Genomic DNA, 15,427 nt, shown 5'->3' with positions numbered 1-15,427 from the left:
ACATAAACTACTTGGGGAACCTATTACTGTGGATTTGGATTGCTTTACTCATGCTTATATAGAATGTTTCAAGTATTCTTGTATTCGTGATTGATATGGAGGCAGGTTCTTACCAACGTTGGAAACAAGTAATTATTACTCCAGTACCAGTGGACATCTTTATGACCTAGACCATTACACCCTTAGGACATCCCTGAAACGTCATACTTTTGGTAGGAGGTTTTATGGCTATCGCTACTGGTCACCAGTAAGTACCACATCCAAAATTAGTAAAACATTGATTATGTGCATTAAGTCGCCAATTTGTTGAAATGCTATTTAATTGCTTTATTTGATTGTACAGGGTGATGACCGTGCAAAAGTTCTTCAAATAGTTGGACACCAACACTAGCACTCGTGGTGCAGCAACAACACCTATTGTTTTAGCAAAATTCCAAAGATTGGAGCACGAGGTGGAACTTGCTAATGAAGAGTTGAAGCAAGCACGTGCAATGGGAGAAGCTGCAAAATGAAAGGTTGAAAGAGCCAAGGTTACGCGCAGGATTTCCAAAGAGAAAGCAGAGAAGTTCAAGATAGCTCTAGCAATATCATGGATGATGTTTGGAGTACTGCTTATTTTTTATACTAGGTTTGAGGATGTTAGAAGTAGGCAAATGTATTTGCCTAGATGAGTTGGTTATGTGCATAATAAGCTAGAATTGTATTGTGAAAATTGGAGATCATTTGTATTGTAATGGGACAACTTCATGTACCAATTTTTGTATTGTAAGTATAAACATTTATGGTATGTATGACATTGTACTTTTATAAATCTTCCTACCAAGTTTTTCCTATGCTCAATTATTTTACCCCATGCCATGGAAGTCTCACAATGCTTTTATCCATTGATTTATATATATATATATATATATATATATATATATCCTTCTTTTGTATTTTGGATGCATTTAGCTATAGTTTTAGTGCTTTTGATTGGATAATTGAGAATAGATGGTAGTTGATATAAGTGGTAGCAAACTTCAGTTTTTCACTTTAATTGATGTGAGTCAGGGAAGAACATTGGCAACATCCTTGCCTGTAAGGCAGGAAGATTAAGAGAAATTATTTAGTGGGACTAGTAGAAGCTTAGGGGATGGGAAGGATTCAAATTATTTTATTATGTGCATTATCCATTCATCTTAGATGCACTCATGCACAAATTTAAATATAAATTATTTTGTGTCATCTTTTGTGTCCTTGAATATAAATAAATTTGTTTATAAAAAAATTAACATGATATTCATTGACCCTATAGCTTATAGTTGAGATTCTTGAAATCCAGCTTTTCCAAAATATTGTGAAAAGGAAGTACATACAATTGCATGTAAGCATGTTTACCTGTACTTACATTACCAATAGGTATTAGATACACCTATTTTTACATTGCTAAAAGGAATTACATCGGAAATGTCAATGGGTTATTGACATTAAGCCATAACATGTAACCACTGTTCATAGTTAATGTAAATTTACAAAAAGATGCATCATAATATCTAAAAGAATACATCATGTATCTAAGGGACTTCTAGTCATAGTACCTAACTTTATACAAAAGTCGCCACAAAAAGTTATAGGCAAAGGTAATAACTCTATACAACAAGTCCCAACAAAAAGCGGTGAATCTATATACGTGCCCACCATCAACCCTGTCATCGTGCGTACTCCTCCCACATGCAAGCAGTCACATCATCCCTAAACTCACCCATTGCCCTCTTCGCCGCATCAGACATCTCCCTCACATGCCTCCTTTCAGCACTTGCACTTGACTCAGGAGAATTCCCATTGTTCCTAGCTTGTACATCATCTCTATTAATGTCAAGGTTCTCCCATGAGTTAAACATTTCATCTCTACGATTATTGATACGTATAAAATTGTGCAATGCACAACAAGCAGAAACAACCAAACATTTCCAAGATTCCTTATAGTTTGCCATACAACTCAAAATGGGAAAGCGAGCCTTAAGGACTCCAAAGCTCCTCTCAATTACCATGCGCAATGAAGAGTGTCTATAGTTAAACAACTCTTTCCCTGATGCCGGTTGCCTATGGCTCCTCCTAAATTCCTGAGCATGATATCGGGTGGTCTTGTGTGGTGGAAGAAACAATGCACCAATGGGGTACCCCAAATCAACCAAGTAATAGGACCCTACAAGAATAGCATATCTCAATTAGTAATAGGTGCATGTTTTATATATATATATATACAAGAATTACTAAATGGCATTAGCATTACATTCAAAACCAACACATAATATTTGATTTTAATGAGACAATAGCAACAACATTTAAAACCATCACATAATATTAGGACATTAAGACAGAACCGATCAAACCACAGTTTAAAAAAGTGAAGCAACAAATAAATCCTTATATCAGTAATCAACCTATATATGCGTAATTGTATGAAAACTTTACTTCCTATGGCAAAACAAGGCTAGTTAACATCACTTCTTTTGCAGAAAAATAGGGAACAAATAACGTGACAATAAACTAGACCGGAATAGAGTGCAGTATTGTACCAATTCTCATTATCAAATATCTATGAAAGTTCTAGCTTTTACTAAAACTGCAGAAACTAAAGCAACACCCTACGGAACTTGCGGGACAGAAAAATACCATTCCTCTAATCCTAATAACTTCAATCAGTGATGGGAATTACAGCTTTGCTCCTTCAAGTGCAAACAGCCAAACAAACATTCTAGTAGCACACATTGTGGTAATTTCTACAAAAATCCAATATACTAACATGGAATCACATCAGGGAGAAATGATTTCGTCAATTCATATTTTTCCCATAATATTCTAATGTATAATATTTTAAATTAAGAAATTATATGATTGACTAATTTGATAACAATTGTTAACCTTTTTTTTATATATAATTACTCACATAGAATTTTAACAATTGTAAACATCATATTAATTTTTGTATAATCATATAATCTTCTTATTATTAATTATAATTTTCTTCTTAAGATAATTAGATTATATTTTTCAATTAATTTTTATTTTCTATCCCTTTTTATTACTTAATTTAGCATTATTGTTGCTGCGCTCTAGTTGAGTCACATCAGAAGTGATGTCATTATGTTTTTTCTTTTTTCTTTTTTCTATATTTTTCTAACATTTATTCATATAAGGTAAATTAAGAACTCCTTTATTTAACAATCAAAATATCATATTTTTCTTATTTTTAACTCTTATTATTATTATTAGTTTCTCAACTTATTGTTACACTTCCTTCAACCTTTCTCTCTCACTTTTACCTTTTCATCTCCCTACTACTGTCTACCATAATTCATATGTGGTATAATATATAATTTAGTCTTTAAAATTTATTGAAGATAATTTATTCTCCTTAAAAATTGAATTATTTATAAAAGTATTTTCCAATTTATTCTTTAAAATTTTTCATTCCCTTAAAGAGATTGTAATGGTAATTAAAATTCATCATAAATTTACAGTTGATATTACTCAAATAATTGATAGATACATTCAAACACATAGTCATGTAGATTGTATTTTAATATAAACTCAAATTATCACTTCCAAAATATCTAAGAATTAACTCAAACCAAAACAATAACATGGAGAGAGAGAGAGAGAGTACATGTGATGAGGAACTCAAAAAACACACCACAAAAATGTATTAACCCAATGTGTAGATACAAAAAATACAAAAATACATCAATCTAAAATAGAGTTGTAGAATAGAATAAATAAGAGAGAGAGAGAGAGAGAGAGAGAGAGAGAGAGAGAGAATATTCACCTTTTTTGGGAGAGAATGTGAGAAAATAGTAAATTTATATAAAAGAAGATGAGTAAAAAAATACTCAAAAGAAAATGTATAGTTGTTGTTGAGGCCCATTTTAGCAAAGAAAGAAGAAAATGGCCAATGGCAAGAAAAAGTCCAACAATATGATAAAGAGTGAAGAAAGAAAAATTAGCAAAGTGAGAAAAAAAAAAAACCATTAAGCCCGAGTGGCAGAAATAATGGTCCACAGGCCTATAAAATAATAGAAAAGGCCCCAAAGAAAGCAAACGGGCCTAAGGGAGCCTAGAGAAGGAAGTAGTAAGCCTATGAGAATTATAAGAAATGAAAAACAAGCAAAATGGGTCGGAGGAGCCCAAAGAAATGAATTAGTAAATGGGGTTGATGTAAAGGCCAACAAACCCCTGAAAGTAAAGGATATGGTAATTGGGTCAGGGAAGCCGAAAAGATATAGCAAAAGCCCATGGAAATGTAAGAATGGAATGGGTCAAGGATGTCCAAAGGAATGAAGCGAGTTGAGAATACCCAAAGGAATGAAGCGAGTTGAGAATACCCAAAGGAATGATATGGGTTAAGGGAGCCCAAGATGGCATGACGATTAACCCAGTAGAAATACTGGGTAACGTGAATTGAACAAATGAAAAGTACATGACATGCCCAAAGGAGGCGCAGCAAGTACAAGTCAACTGGTAACATGGCAGAAACAATGGAGTGGCGTGGTGGGAATACTAGTCAGCCCATAAACCAGCAATGAAGAGAAACAAGGGTCGAATTGAAGAAGAAAGGGCCCTTGCCCAAGCAAGACCCAGCCTAGAAAGGAAATGAAATGCAAAGGATAAAGACCCAGACTCACTCACACCACAAAAGGTTAAAAATAAGCCGCAAAAACACAGTAAGACCAGACAAACTCATAGGCAATGGCAAACACATGAACGGCAGACAAACCATGGACTCACATGAGAGTGGAGCACGAATAAGATTCGGGCACCACCCACTTGAACCCAACCTATACAAGCATAGTGGGCCATGAGCCAGAGGTAAAAGAGGGTATGGTTTAGTGGTGGGGAGAAAGGGGAAGTCTATTCTAGGATTCCCACTCAAGTTCTTTTGGGGGAAATGTTTTGCTGGAATGACATACCACCCAAAAAAGAGAAAAATGAGCTGAAATCACTAGGTGCATGCCATAGGAGTTAGTAAGAGAGAATACCCAACCTTTATTTGAATGAGATGCTACAGAAAGTAAGAAAACAAAACAAAACAAAACTCTTTTGTCTGGGTATAGCGGCCAGCACAAGGTAGTGGTGATGGCTGAGCAGTTGACAGACCAGTACCGTCTGGAAAGGGCACCCACACTAGGCCAAAAGTAGTTGAGGGGTAAAACAGTAAAACTCTTCATGGTAGGCAATATAAAAAGGCCTTAACTGTGTACAGTAAAAAACAACAAGAATAACGAGAAGCAAGCAGAGAGTAAGGAAAATAACAAGAAAGAAAAATAAAGAAGAAGAGAGGGAATATAGGAATAAGAAAGGAAATGGAGAAAAACAGAATGGATAAAAAGGGAAGTGAGGAAGCAAGAGTGTGATAGGGCATGCACCAATACGCTACTCTCTTCTCTCCCTCTCAATAGCCTACCCCTCTAGCAAGATTAAAGGATTTGAGGATAAGCCATTTAAGCCCATTCTTTCAAAGTAGGCAATTTCCATGGTAGGATTTCCCTGTGAGATTCTCACATTGGAGAGTAGTTCCCTTCCTAGACTTAAATCTGCTAAGAAACCAAGCACAGTAAACTAAAACCCCTTTTTCTCTTTATTAATTGATCAAGCATTGACATTATTCCTTCTTTTCTTTTATTATTGTCACTAACCTATTTCTGTCATACTCATATCGTTGTGTTTTCCCTTACTAAGAAAGTGGTTTAATTATTGTCTTTGGTTGGCAGCAAATATATTCTTCTTATTTTATTATATTATGCCCTCTTACTATAACATTTTTGAGACAGCATCTTCTGCCGTGGGCACGTAACCAAGATCTTAGCAAAAGGGTCCTAGCTTGCGCACAAGTTGACTTAAGGTGAGTTTCAATCAAGGCAGTCCCGACTCTTCTACCCCAGAACTATTGGGCCACAACGCAGCAGGACATAGTCCAGCTTAGAAGTACAAAAAGGCCCACCACAATTGTAAACAAGAAAATTATCCAAGCCATGCTACATAGTAAAATAACATTATATCATTAAATACTATATAATGTCGTAGGATAACATCTATCAATAAAATTAAAATAAATAAATAAAGAAAAGAAAAAATATTAAAAATTAAAGTACAATCAAATTGCATCCATCACATCTATCTAAAGTAGTGTTCAACACAAATATTAGCCAACCTAAAATAGATATGCAAGAGAGAATAATAATTTTTTATAGTAAGAGAGAGGGAGAGAATATTCACATTTTTTTGGTGCCAAATATGGATTGAATGGAAGAGAGAACAACAAAATTTTATAGTAAAAAAAATGGAAGAAGAAGAGTAAAAATAAAAGGAAGATGAAGAGGTGGAAGAATGGTAATGTTAATGTATAAAGTAGAAGGGAGATAAAAAGGTAAAAGTGATGAGAAAAAGTTGTAGGAAGTGTAATTGTAAGGTGAGAAATTAAAAAATAGAAGAATAGTTAAAGAGGTGAGAGAAAAATATTGGAAATAGATGGATGATGGAACTCAACTAGAGCATAGCAACAATAAATGGTATTCTTTACCTTTTAGATATATATAAATTGTGAAATCGTTTCACAATTTTACAATTATAATTGAAATAATGTATTTAAAACACGATTTTAATTGAGTATTCCATACAGACATTGTAACTATACTATTACTATTCAATAACATAATATGCATTTTCTATATTAAACACACCTCAATGTATTTGAATTTTTTTTTTAAATTCTTTAAAAGTTTTAATTTTTCAATTTATACTATGAAACATAATATATTTTATAGTGAATAATAATAATAATAATAATAATAATAATAATGAGATATGTATAAAAACACAATATGATAAAAGGTTAAAAATTGGCAGATCAGGCTGTTTTTTTGGAGATAATATCTCATATTCTTTACCGACTTTTACACTTTTATCCCACTTTTACTATTTTTTAGTCGTAACTTTTTAGTCTATAAATTATAAAACTAAGATGTATCACATTAGATTCCCCAATTAGACTAATCTAAATTTAATTTAATTGTTCCTAAAAAAAAAACATTGTTTGTATTTTATTGGTCATGTTAGTTTGAATTTAATTGAATAACCTAATGTATTACACTTAAGGTAATTTACTTAAGGTTTTCACTTTCTTAAAAGTATTACAATCCCCTTCCACTTTGTAGTCATCCACAAGTCTCTCCTCATCACCTAATCCCATTTTTATTAGCTTCTCCCTCTTTCTTAGTAAAGAGTTTTCTTATTTAAAGTTAACTAAATATCGAGAGATACTATCTTCTTCTTCTTCTTTTTCATTGCTCTTTTAGTCTAATTTCTATTACTTATCTTATGATTTATGATTTTCTTCTTTAGTTCAATTTCTATTTAGGTAAGAGGTGCCAAAGTGATTTTAAATTTATATCTGACCATAGTAGTCTAATTTGGTTGAATTTAAATTCTATTAATTTATGGTTGTATAAAGTGATATTTTATATTTAATTTCTATGAATATTATTTACTTGTTAAAAAACCCATGAGTTGCACAGTTTTAATCATAGACTTATAAAATATTAATTTTATTTGATAAAAATAATTATTTGAAAGATCAATTATATAAATCTTTGTGATTTTATGTTTGTTAATTAAATTGTAGGAACTTTTTGAGTTTTTGTTTGTTTTAAGAAAATATTAATTACACATTGAATTATCTAAGGTATATAAAATGTGTAATATGTAAACTTTGCTATATAAAAACATAAAATAATAATAAATAATCAAAAGACCAAAAGATTGTCCAAGTCTTGATAATAGATAAGATAATGGATAATTTCATCTGATTCAATTTTTTATATTCATTTGACTTTCTTCTAAAGAAATTTTTAAACATTATTCATGATAATATATGTTCATAAATTTTACTTTAAATCATAAACAAAGACGTAAAACTTTCACGATTTTGATCATGAAATTAGGTCAAGAAATTATAGAATATGTAATTCATTTGGGGAGATATAACTAAAATAAAAAGCATAATTATATAATTTTATAGTTCCAATATGATACTAACTTTTATAATTCCAATCTAATATACCGATTGCTTCACAATAACATTTGTAATTACTTGTAACAAAATATTTGCATATTGTAAGAGAAACACTCTTGAAGATTTGTGTTTAGTATTATATGATTCTTATCTTACTAATTAAATTTACCAAAATGAAAAGCTCAACACATAATTTACGAACTCCATACATAAACACAAATAAAATGTAAAACTCTCCATATACAATTTTATCAACTCCATCACTCAAATTCCTTACACATTATGCAACCCAAGTCTCCATAATTAAGAAACTAAAATAATTAAAAAAAATTGTGAGAAATCATTAAAAAAATATGGCCTAACTCTGATTAACACAAAATAAAGAGAGGGGCAGAGGAAGAGAGAGAGAGATGGCTCACAATTATTTCTCTATTGCCGATGAAAGAAGTGACTCACAAAATGGTATCTCAAATATAAAACTAAATTTGAAATAAATATTATCATTTAGTTATTTGAAATATTGAATTATATTTGATTTGACTATGATATTTGAGTTATAATTTGAAATACGTGTGAAGCGGTGTGATGATGATATGCACATTGCACATGAGATACAAACAAGATTAAATAAGAGTTGCAAAATGAAGTTTCTACCATATTAAAGCACTATTATGGGATGTAATGGAATTAGGCACTCTTACCTACTTGGTGTGTAATCTTATGATCAATATATAAAATTATAAATAAATAAAACTCCCTTTGCACCCAATTTGTTTTTTAATATGGTAATATTTTCAAATTTACTAATTTAGCCCAATCCCAAGTAAATATATAGAGTATTATTTAATCCCACAAAATCATGCAAAAAAGATATTTTGCGTGTCCGTTTGTTAGTTATGGAAGTTACATGATATGTGACAATATTCCATACAGTTCCCGCCGGATACGTTTGAAATGGTAAGACGAAGCTTCGTGTTTTTCTCAAAAAGAAAAAAAGACGAAGCTTCGTGAGATTTCAACGTGGATGCTTATACTCGATGATTAATAAGAGTCGGCACATGCATGAACATTGAAACTTACCAATGAAGTTTGTCGATAATCCTTATTATAAAAAATAAAAATGTTCCCTTTTATCCATCATAATCTTCATTAAAAAAAAAAAAAAAAACTTTCCTTCTTATGAATTTTATTTACGTAATTATTTTTTTTCTTTGTACCATAACTAAAAGAGTAATAGACTATAATTTTTTATGACAAACTTCAATTGAAAAAGGAAAAGAAAATCTTTCCTATTAGTTCAAAACCTATATATATATATATATATATATATATATATATATATATATAAAAAGTTGAAGAAAAAAGAAAAAAGAAGTAATAGTTTTAATAATTAAAAAAAGGGGAAAAAACTTTTATAACCTTTTAAGAATTTTTTTTAAAAAAAGCTCAAATTCTTGATGGAATAATCTATTCTTCTTCCCGAAATTTGTGTATAGATAATATAACATAAGGACAACTAAATTATAAACCCCAAATTTTTTATTGTTTTTAAGTTAAACTTTGAAGTTTAGGTGTATATGTTCATAATTTTATAAATTTTACAATCTGACCATTTAATGAGTATTAACCAAAATATCATACTTCACATAATTAGTTGTAATTTAAGAGTTGTTATTAAGTACTAAAAATATTTTCATGGAATGGCAAAAGAAACTTTGACTAAAAAATAAAAGAAAATGGCTAATTCATGTATTAAAAATCCTTAAAGACATATGCAATAATTCAATATGCATGTGGTTGCTTTCGCATATGGCCTCTTAAAAAGTAAAATATGACACCAAAACACATCCTAACCCCTACTATACGTACCCACCAACCTTCAGAAATTAACTTGTGCTGCTGATATTCATATCCACAATGCGCGCAATTAGGACTTAAAAGTTGAAGGAGTGGCAAATATATCTATATATCTATATATATATATATATATATATACCCGGGAACTTTAATGCTTTATCAACTTGTACTGTGCGGAGAAATTTCCTTCTACCTTCCTTACTTTGGCACTTTCTAGTAGGGAAAACAATTCAGACACCAAACTTGGAGATAAGAATATCGTTCATGTAATGTCAGCATTTGAGGATAAGAATCGTAAGATTTTTGTCATCTTCCTCCTAAAATTTCATTGTATTAGCATTAGTATGGATAGTGTTAAAAAAACCATAATGCTATTTTTAGCACCACTAATATAAAAAAGCATGTTGCAATTATGAAGGGAATGCTAAAAAATTTGGCTGTGTATAGCCAAAGATGGCTATGCATGATAGCTAAGATGGTAAAATAAAAATTATTAAAAGTTATATTAAGAGGGTTCGAAAATTTAGTTATTATTTTTTTAACTGTAAAAAATACCCGTAATTTAATTAATCAAAATGGGATTAAAATAATAAATTCTTTCTTAAATAAATTCTTAGCCAGATTGAAACACTAGTTCTACTTCTACATTGAAATACTATCTCTCACGTTCTTTTTTAAAAAAACTACCCAAGCCACCCAAAAGAAAAAAACACTCCCAATACACCAAAACACTCCCCAAGTTCGTATAAAAAAATAAAAATAAAAAAACTCTCCACGTAACGCTTTATCAATTATCTACCCAGTAACTTCTCACAAATACAAACTCTTCCCAATAGGCTTATATATATATATATATATATATCTATACTATTATTTAAAGGACTTCTACTATTGGGATTCCGTAATTTTAATGTCCAACATACTCTCAAATTGACGAGTGTGTAAAGTTTAAATAATATATAGGATTTGACATGTAAAATTAATAATTTAAAAACTCCTAAATTTTAGCAATATATATATATATATATATATATATATATATATATATATAAATTTACAAACTATATGCTCCTTGAATAACTGACTCCCACTCTTCAAACACCATACACAACCATCCGTCCATCCCACTAACTTCCCACTAAATCAAAATCTCCTAGGATCAGTTACTACTTTTATATCTCTATCTCCCCCACTTTTACATGCTCTTCTACTCATTTTTCAATTCCAAATAATCCCATTCCACTCCTATTTTAGATTTAGTTTTCACCTTGCACATGTTACTCCATTACTCTAGAGAAAAATTAGAATGAATTATAGGGCTGGTGACTCACCAATCTATCCTTCCATCAAACAATTTTAAAGAATTTTCTTCAACTCTTGCCTTTTCAACCAGAGCCCACGATGATGGTGAGCAATTCCTAAGATCCCCTGAATTGCACATTTCCCATTGTTTGGATTTTTCCTAAGTTACTTTCATCAATTCAACTACATTTATAAATGAAAACTAAATCTTTGAAAATATGCAACAGGAATCGACGGAGAAATGCATACAAAGGTTAGTAATGCAGAACTTGATTTAACTATTACGTATTTGTTTTTATGTTGATGTGTTATCGGTTATTTTCCATGTAGCGTTTTCAAATTGAATAGAAATGATCCGCTCTTAAGGAAAAATGCCAGAAATTATGACACTATTTCAACAAAAGAGAAATTCATTCGTGCTAAGATATTCCTCTAACAAATTTAGTTTCTAGCCTTGGGTACATGCCAATAAAAAATGGCACATAAAGTCACAGTCTCATGTAAAGATGAATAAAAAGTTATCTTCAAATGATTTTTTTTTAATCTTTTTTTAATAAAAGAGTGCCATTGGAATTATAGTAAACTACATATTAATGATAATGATTATGTCATATGTTTGTTTCTGCTAATCGATTGTTTATATTGGCAGCTGTTAAGTCTTTCAATTGTTCTATGTCTATGTCTATTGGAACGGAAATCTCAAGCGCAAAGAAGTTATGACTGGAGTTATGAGTCATGCTGTACATATTTTTCTTCCAAAAATACTATGTATACAACATTTCTACAAAAAATCCTAAAGACTACCTATGATTTGTTATGAAAATATCGCGGACGTAATACTTCTCTTTTTTTTGGTAGTAAGGTGAAACATTTATTCCATAAATTTTAGTTTTTCTTAGTAAGAATTTGTTCCATAAATCTACATTCGAACATATGTTTTCAATGCTATATTAGTGTTCATTTTTTGGAGTGACTCTCATGACACTTTTGGTCATATTAGTGGTTTAAAATGCATAAATATTAACTAGCCTCTGAGCACGTGCGTGAGTGGCTCTTCTATTTTTTGGTAAATGTAAATAATTTTCATTTATTATAAATTGAGATTACTAAATTTTTTTAACACAAAAATATCTAGGGGTGTGATGAAAAATTATTTCTCCACACATGATACTCATCACACCCCTAGATTTTTTTTGTAATTGGAAAATATAGTAATCCCAAATTATAATAAATGCTCTAAATTAACCCTTACCCCCAAAACACTCCCCACATTCATAAAAATAAAATAATGTATATATTAAGAGGATTCAGAAAGTTAGTTATTGTTTTTTTTACTATCAAAAATACCCATAATTTAATTAATCTAAACTAATCAAAATGGGGTTAAAATAGTAAATTCTCTCTTAAATAAATTCCTATCTAGGTTGAAACACTACTTCTACTTCTATATTGAAATACTATCTCCCACTTCTACTTCTACGTTGAAATACTATCTCCCATGTTCTTTTTTAAAAAAACTACCCAAGCCACCCAAAAGAAGAAGAAGAAAAAAAAAAAAAAAAAAAACTCCCAATACACCACCCACGTTCTTATTGGGGAAAAAAAAGTTCTATATAAAAAAAAAAAAATTAAATAAAAAAACACTCTCAGTACACCAAAACACTCCCACATTCATAAAAATAAAATAAAATAAACTCCCTCCGGTTGAAATAACAGTCTTTACCCACTAAAAGAAAAACTTCTCAGTAGTTGAACTTCTCACAAACACAAATGCATAATATTTATCACACCTTTAGGATTTTTTTGTAATTGAAAAATATAGTAATCTGGATGCAAATTATTCTAATATTGGCATGTCTTGGCCAAACACTAAGATACTTAAAGTGATTGAGTTAAATCATGCTTTCTAAAAATATATTTTGCTAGTAGTCTAGTAAATTTCAAAATTTTAAAAAAATAATAATAATTTTTAGACTTTTTTATATTAAAATATAGGAAAAAAAACCATTTAAAACATTTATAAAATAGAAGTAAATAGATGTTGAAAAAAAAAATTAATAGGTCTTTGATTCTTTCCTTAAAAAAAAAAAAAAAATCTCCATATGTTGTAGTAAGAATCCAAATCTTCTGTCTCACTCTTCCTGCTCCACTATATACTCCACAAATAAAAACATGCCACATGTCTATTTAATTTATTAAATGCTAAATTTATGCTTTCTATTATTTTAATTACCTAAATATGATGAGTTATTTATTTATTTATTTTAGAAATTTAAAATAATAGAATGCATAAATTTAGCATTTAATAAATTAGATGGACATGTGGTATGCTTTTATTTGTAGAGTATATAGTGGAGCAGGAAGAGTGAGTCAGAAGATTTGGACTCGTTGTAGTAATGCAATTATTATCACCATAATATATTCATGAATACATTAATATACTTAAACTTATTTATTCCAATCAATAAAAGTTAATCAATGGTTGTTTTTTAGTATATTTAATTTGATCATTTATGTTTTGTAATATAAAATAATTATAATTAAAAAAAAAAAATTATAAGCCCATCTAAGACTCATTAAAAAAGTTCATGGATAGTCCATTGACCCAACTCAGCTCTCTAAAAACAAAATAGACATTACTCGACAGCTCACGAAACCCAGCCCAGTAAACCCATGGCCCAAGAAAAAAAAAGGGGCCAGGCCGGCCCATTGCCGACCCTTGATTCAATTATATCTATGTTTTCAAAAACACATATCATGATTCATGAAAGAATGGTTACTGCTTACATGGGGCATGAAGAAGGGTGCGGAAAGTGAAGAAACCATGCTCCCTATCTCTTCTTTCAGCCAGTGCTGGGAACTCATGCACACTGAGCCTCCAAGACCCAGATGACATTTCACTTCTCGCTGCCGATTCAACATCTTTTGGCACAAAGTTTTCTCTTCTGCTGCTCTCATGGCTCACATTCATGCCATTCCCACCCTCTTCCATGATAAGCTCTCTCTCTCTCTCTCTCTCTCTGGCACAAAGAAAAACAAGACTTTATAGCTTTCTATGTTTAGCTTGGGATTTTGTTGTTGTGTCACAAAAACCTGGGAAAGTTACTTCAAAACACACACTCAAAGAAGTACAGGACTGAACCCTTCTGTGTAGAGCTTTTGTTAATGACACAAAAACATGGGAAAGTGTTTCACTTTCATAGATAGCAAGTTTAGTATTGTCTCTGTCCCAATTGAGTCTTCACTCCAAAGATTAAGAATTTGTAAAGAAATGGGCTAGACATGAATCGAAATAAAAGAATAGAATTCCATAAAATATAGAGGAAAGGAATAAGTTAAAGATATCGATCACAGAACAGTTGACATCTTCGAACTTACAAAATGATGAGTGTAAAGTAAAAGCAGCTTCCACCATCATAAAATGTTTCTTTCCAGGGGCTTGCAAAACGTGATAAACGTTACTACTATACTTATCAGTTATCACCATATTTTTTTTTAATTTTTTATTTTAAGAAACAAATACATACCATTAGAGAAGATGAATGAAATTCTGATACAAACATACACTAGAAACTCCACTTAAAAGCCATAGATACTTCTATCTTTTTATAGGAAATTGGGAAGTCATCATTTCATGTGCTAATTATAGACCTAGCCTAAGCACTTGCACCCGAAAATGCATACCAGCCTTTTACATACTAAAAACCTATTTTATTTATTTTATCATCTCATTTTATAACTCACTTAATATCCAAGTTTCTATTTTTACATATAACTTATTAAAATAATATAAATTACAATATTAAATAATATAAACAATTCAATTACACCAGAGAGAGAGAGAGAGAGAGAGAAAAGTGGATAAATTATATTATTTTGTGTTTATGAACTCATGAACAGTAGGTTGTAAATAAAAGTACCTACTGTTTATGGATGCTAAAACTTTTTAGATATACATATTGGAGCACTTTTTTGGGTTCTCTGTTGCTAAAATAGCAATTTGGGAGAGGTTTTACACCCCCAATGCTAATGCTCCTGAGAAGCAATCATTATTTAGCATGAGATTAACAGAAAGACGGACCATAAACTCCAAGTTGAAATATGTTTGAGTCCAGCTCCAGCCATGCATGCTCATTGGCATCTATATCCTTAACTTAGTTCGGAGCACACGAGATTAAAGTTGAATACCTTTGAAATGAATTGTTGACTAGAGACTCG

At 30.6% G+C, this 15,427-nt stretch overlaps 1 protein-coding gene across 1 annotated transcript; it reads right to left on the bottom strand.

Moving 5' to 3' along the window:
- Positions 1-1,688: 1,688 nt before the first annotated feature.
- Positions 1,689-14,201, bottom strand: LOC115986172. Its single transcript, XM_031109029.1, has 2 exons — positions 13,997-14,201; positions 1,689-2,185 (listed from the first exon to the last, which is right to left on the bottom strand). Exons 1-2 carry the CDS (start codon positions 14,199-14,201, stop codon positions 1,689-1,691), a joined length of 702 nt encoding a protein of 233 aa, XP_030964889.1.
- Positions 14,202-15,427: the final 1,226 nt, after the last annotated feature.

This window comes from Quercus lobata, chromosome 4 (genome assembly GCF_001633185.2).
Source record: "Quercus lobata isolate SW786 chromosome 4, ValleyOak3.0 Primary Assembly, whole genome shotgun sequence".
In the NCBI taxonomy this organism is placed as follows: Eukaryota; Viridiplantae; Streptophyta; class Magnoliopsida; order Fagales; family Fagaceae; genus Quercus; species Quercus lobata.
Note: the sequence above shows the minus strand (reverse complement) of the source record. Positions and strands in the feature narration are given on the sequence as shown.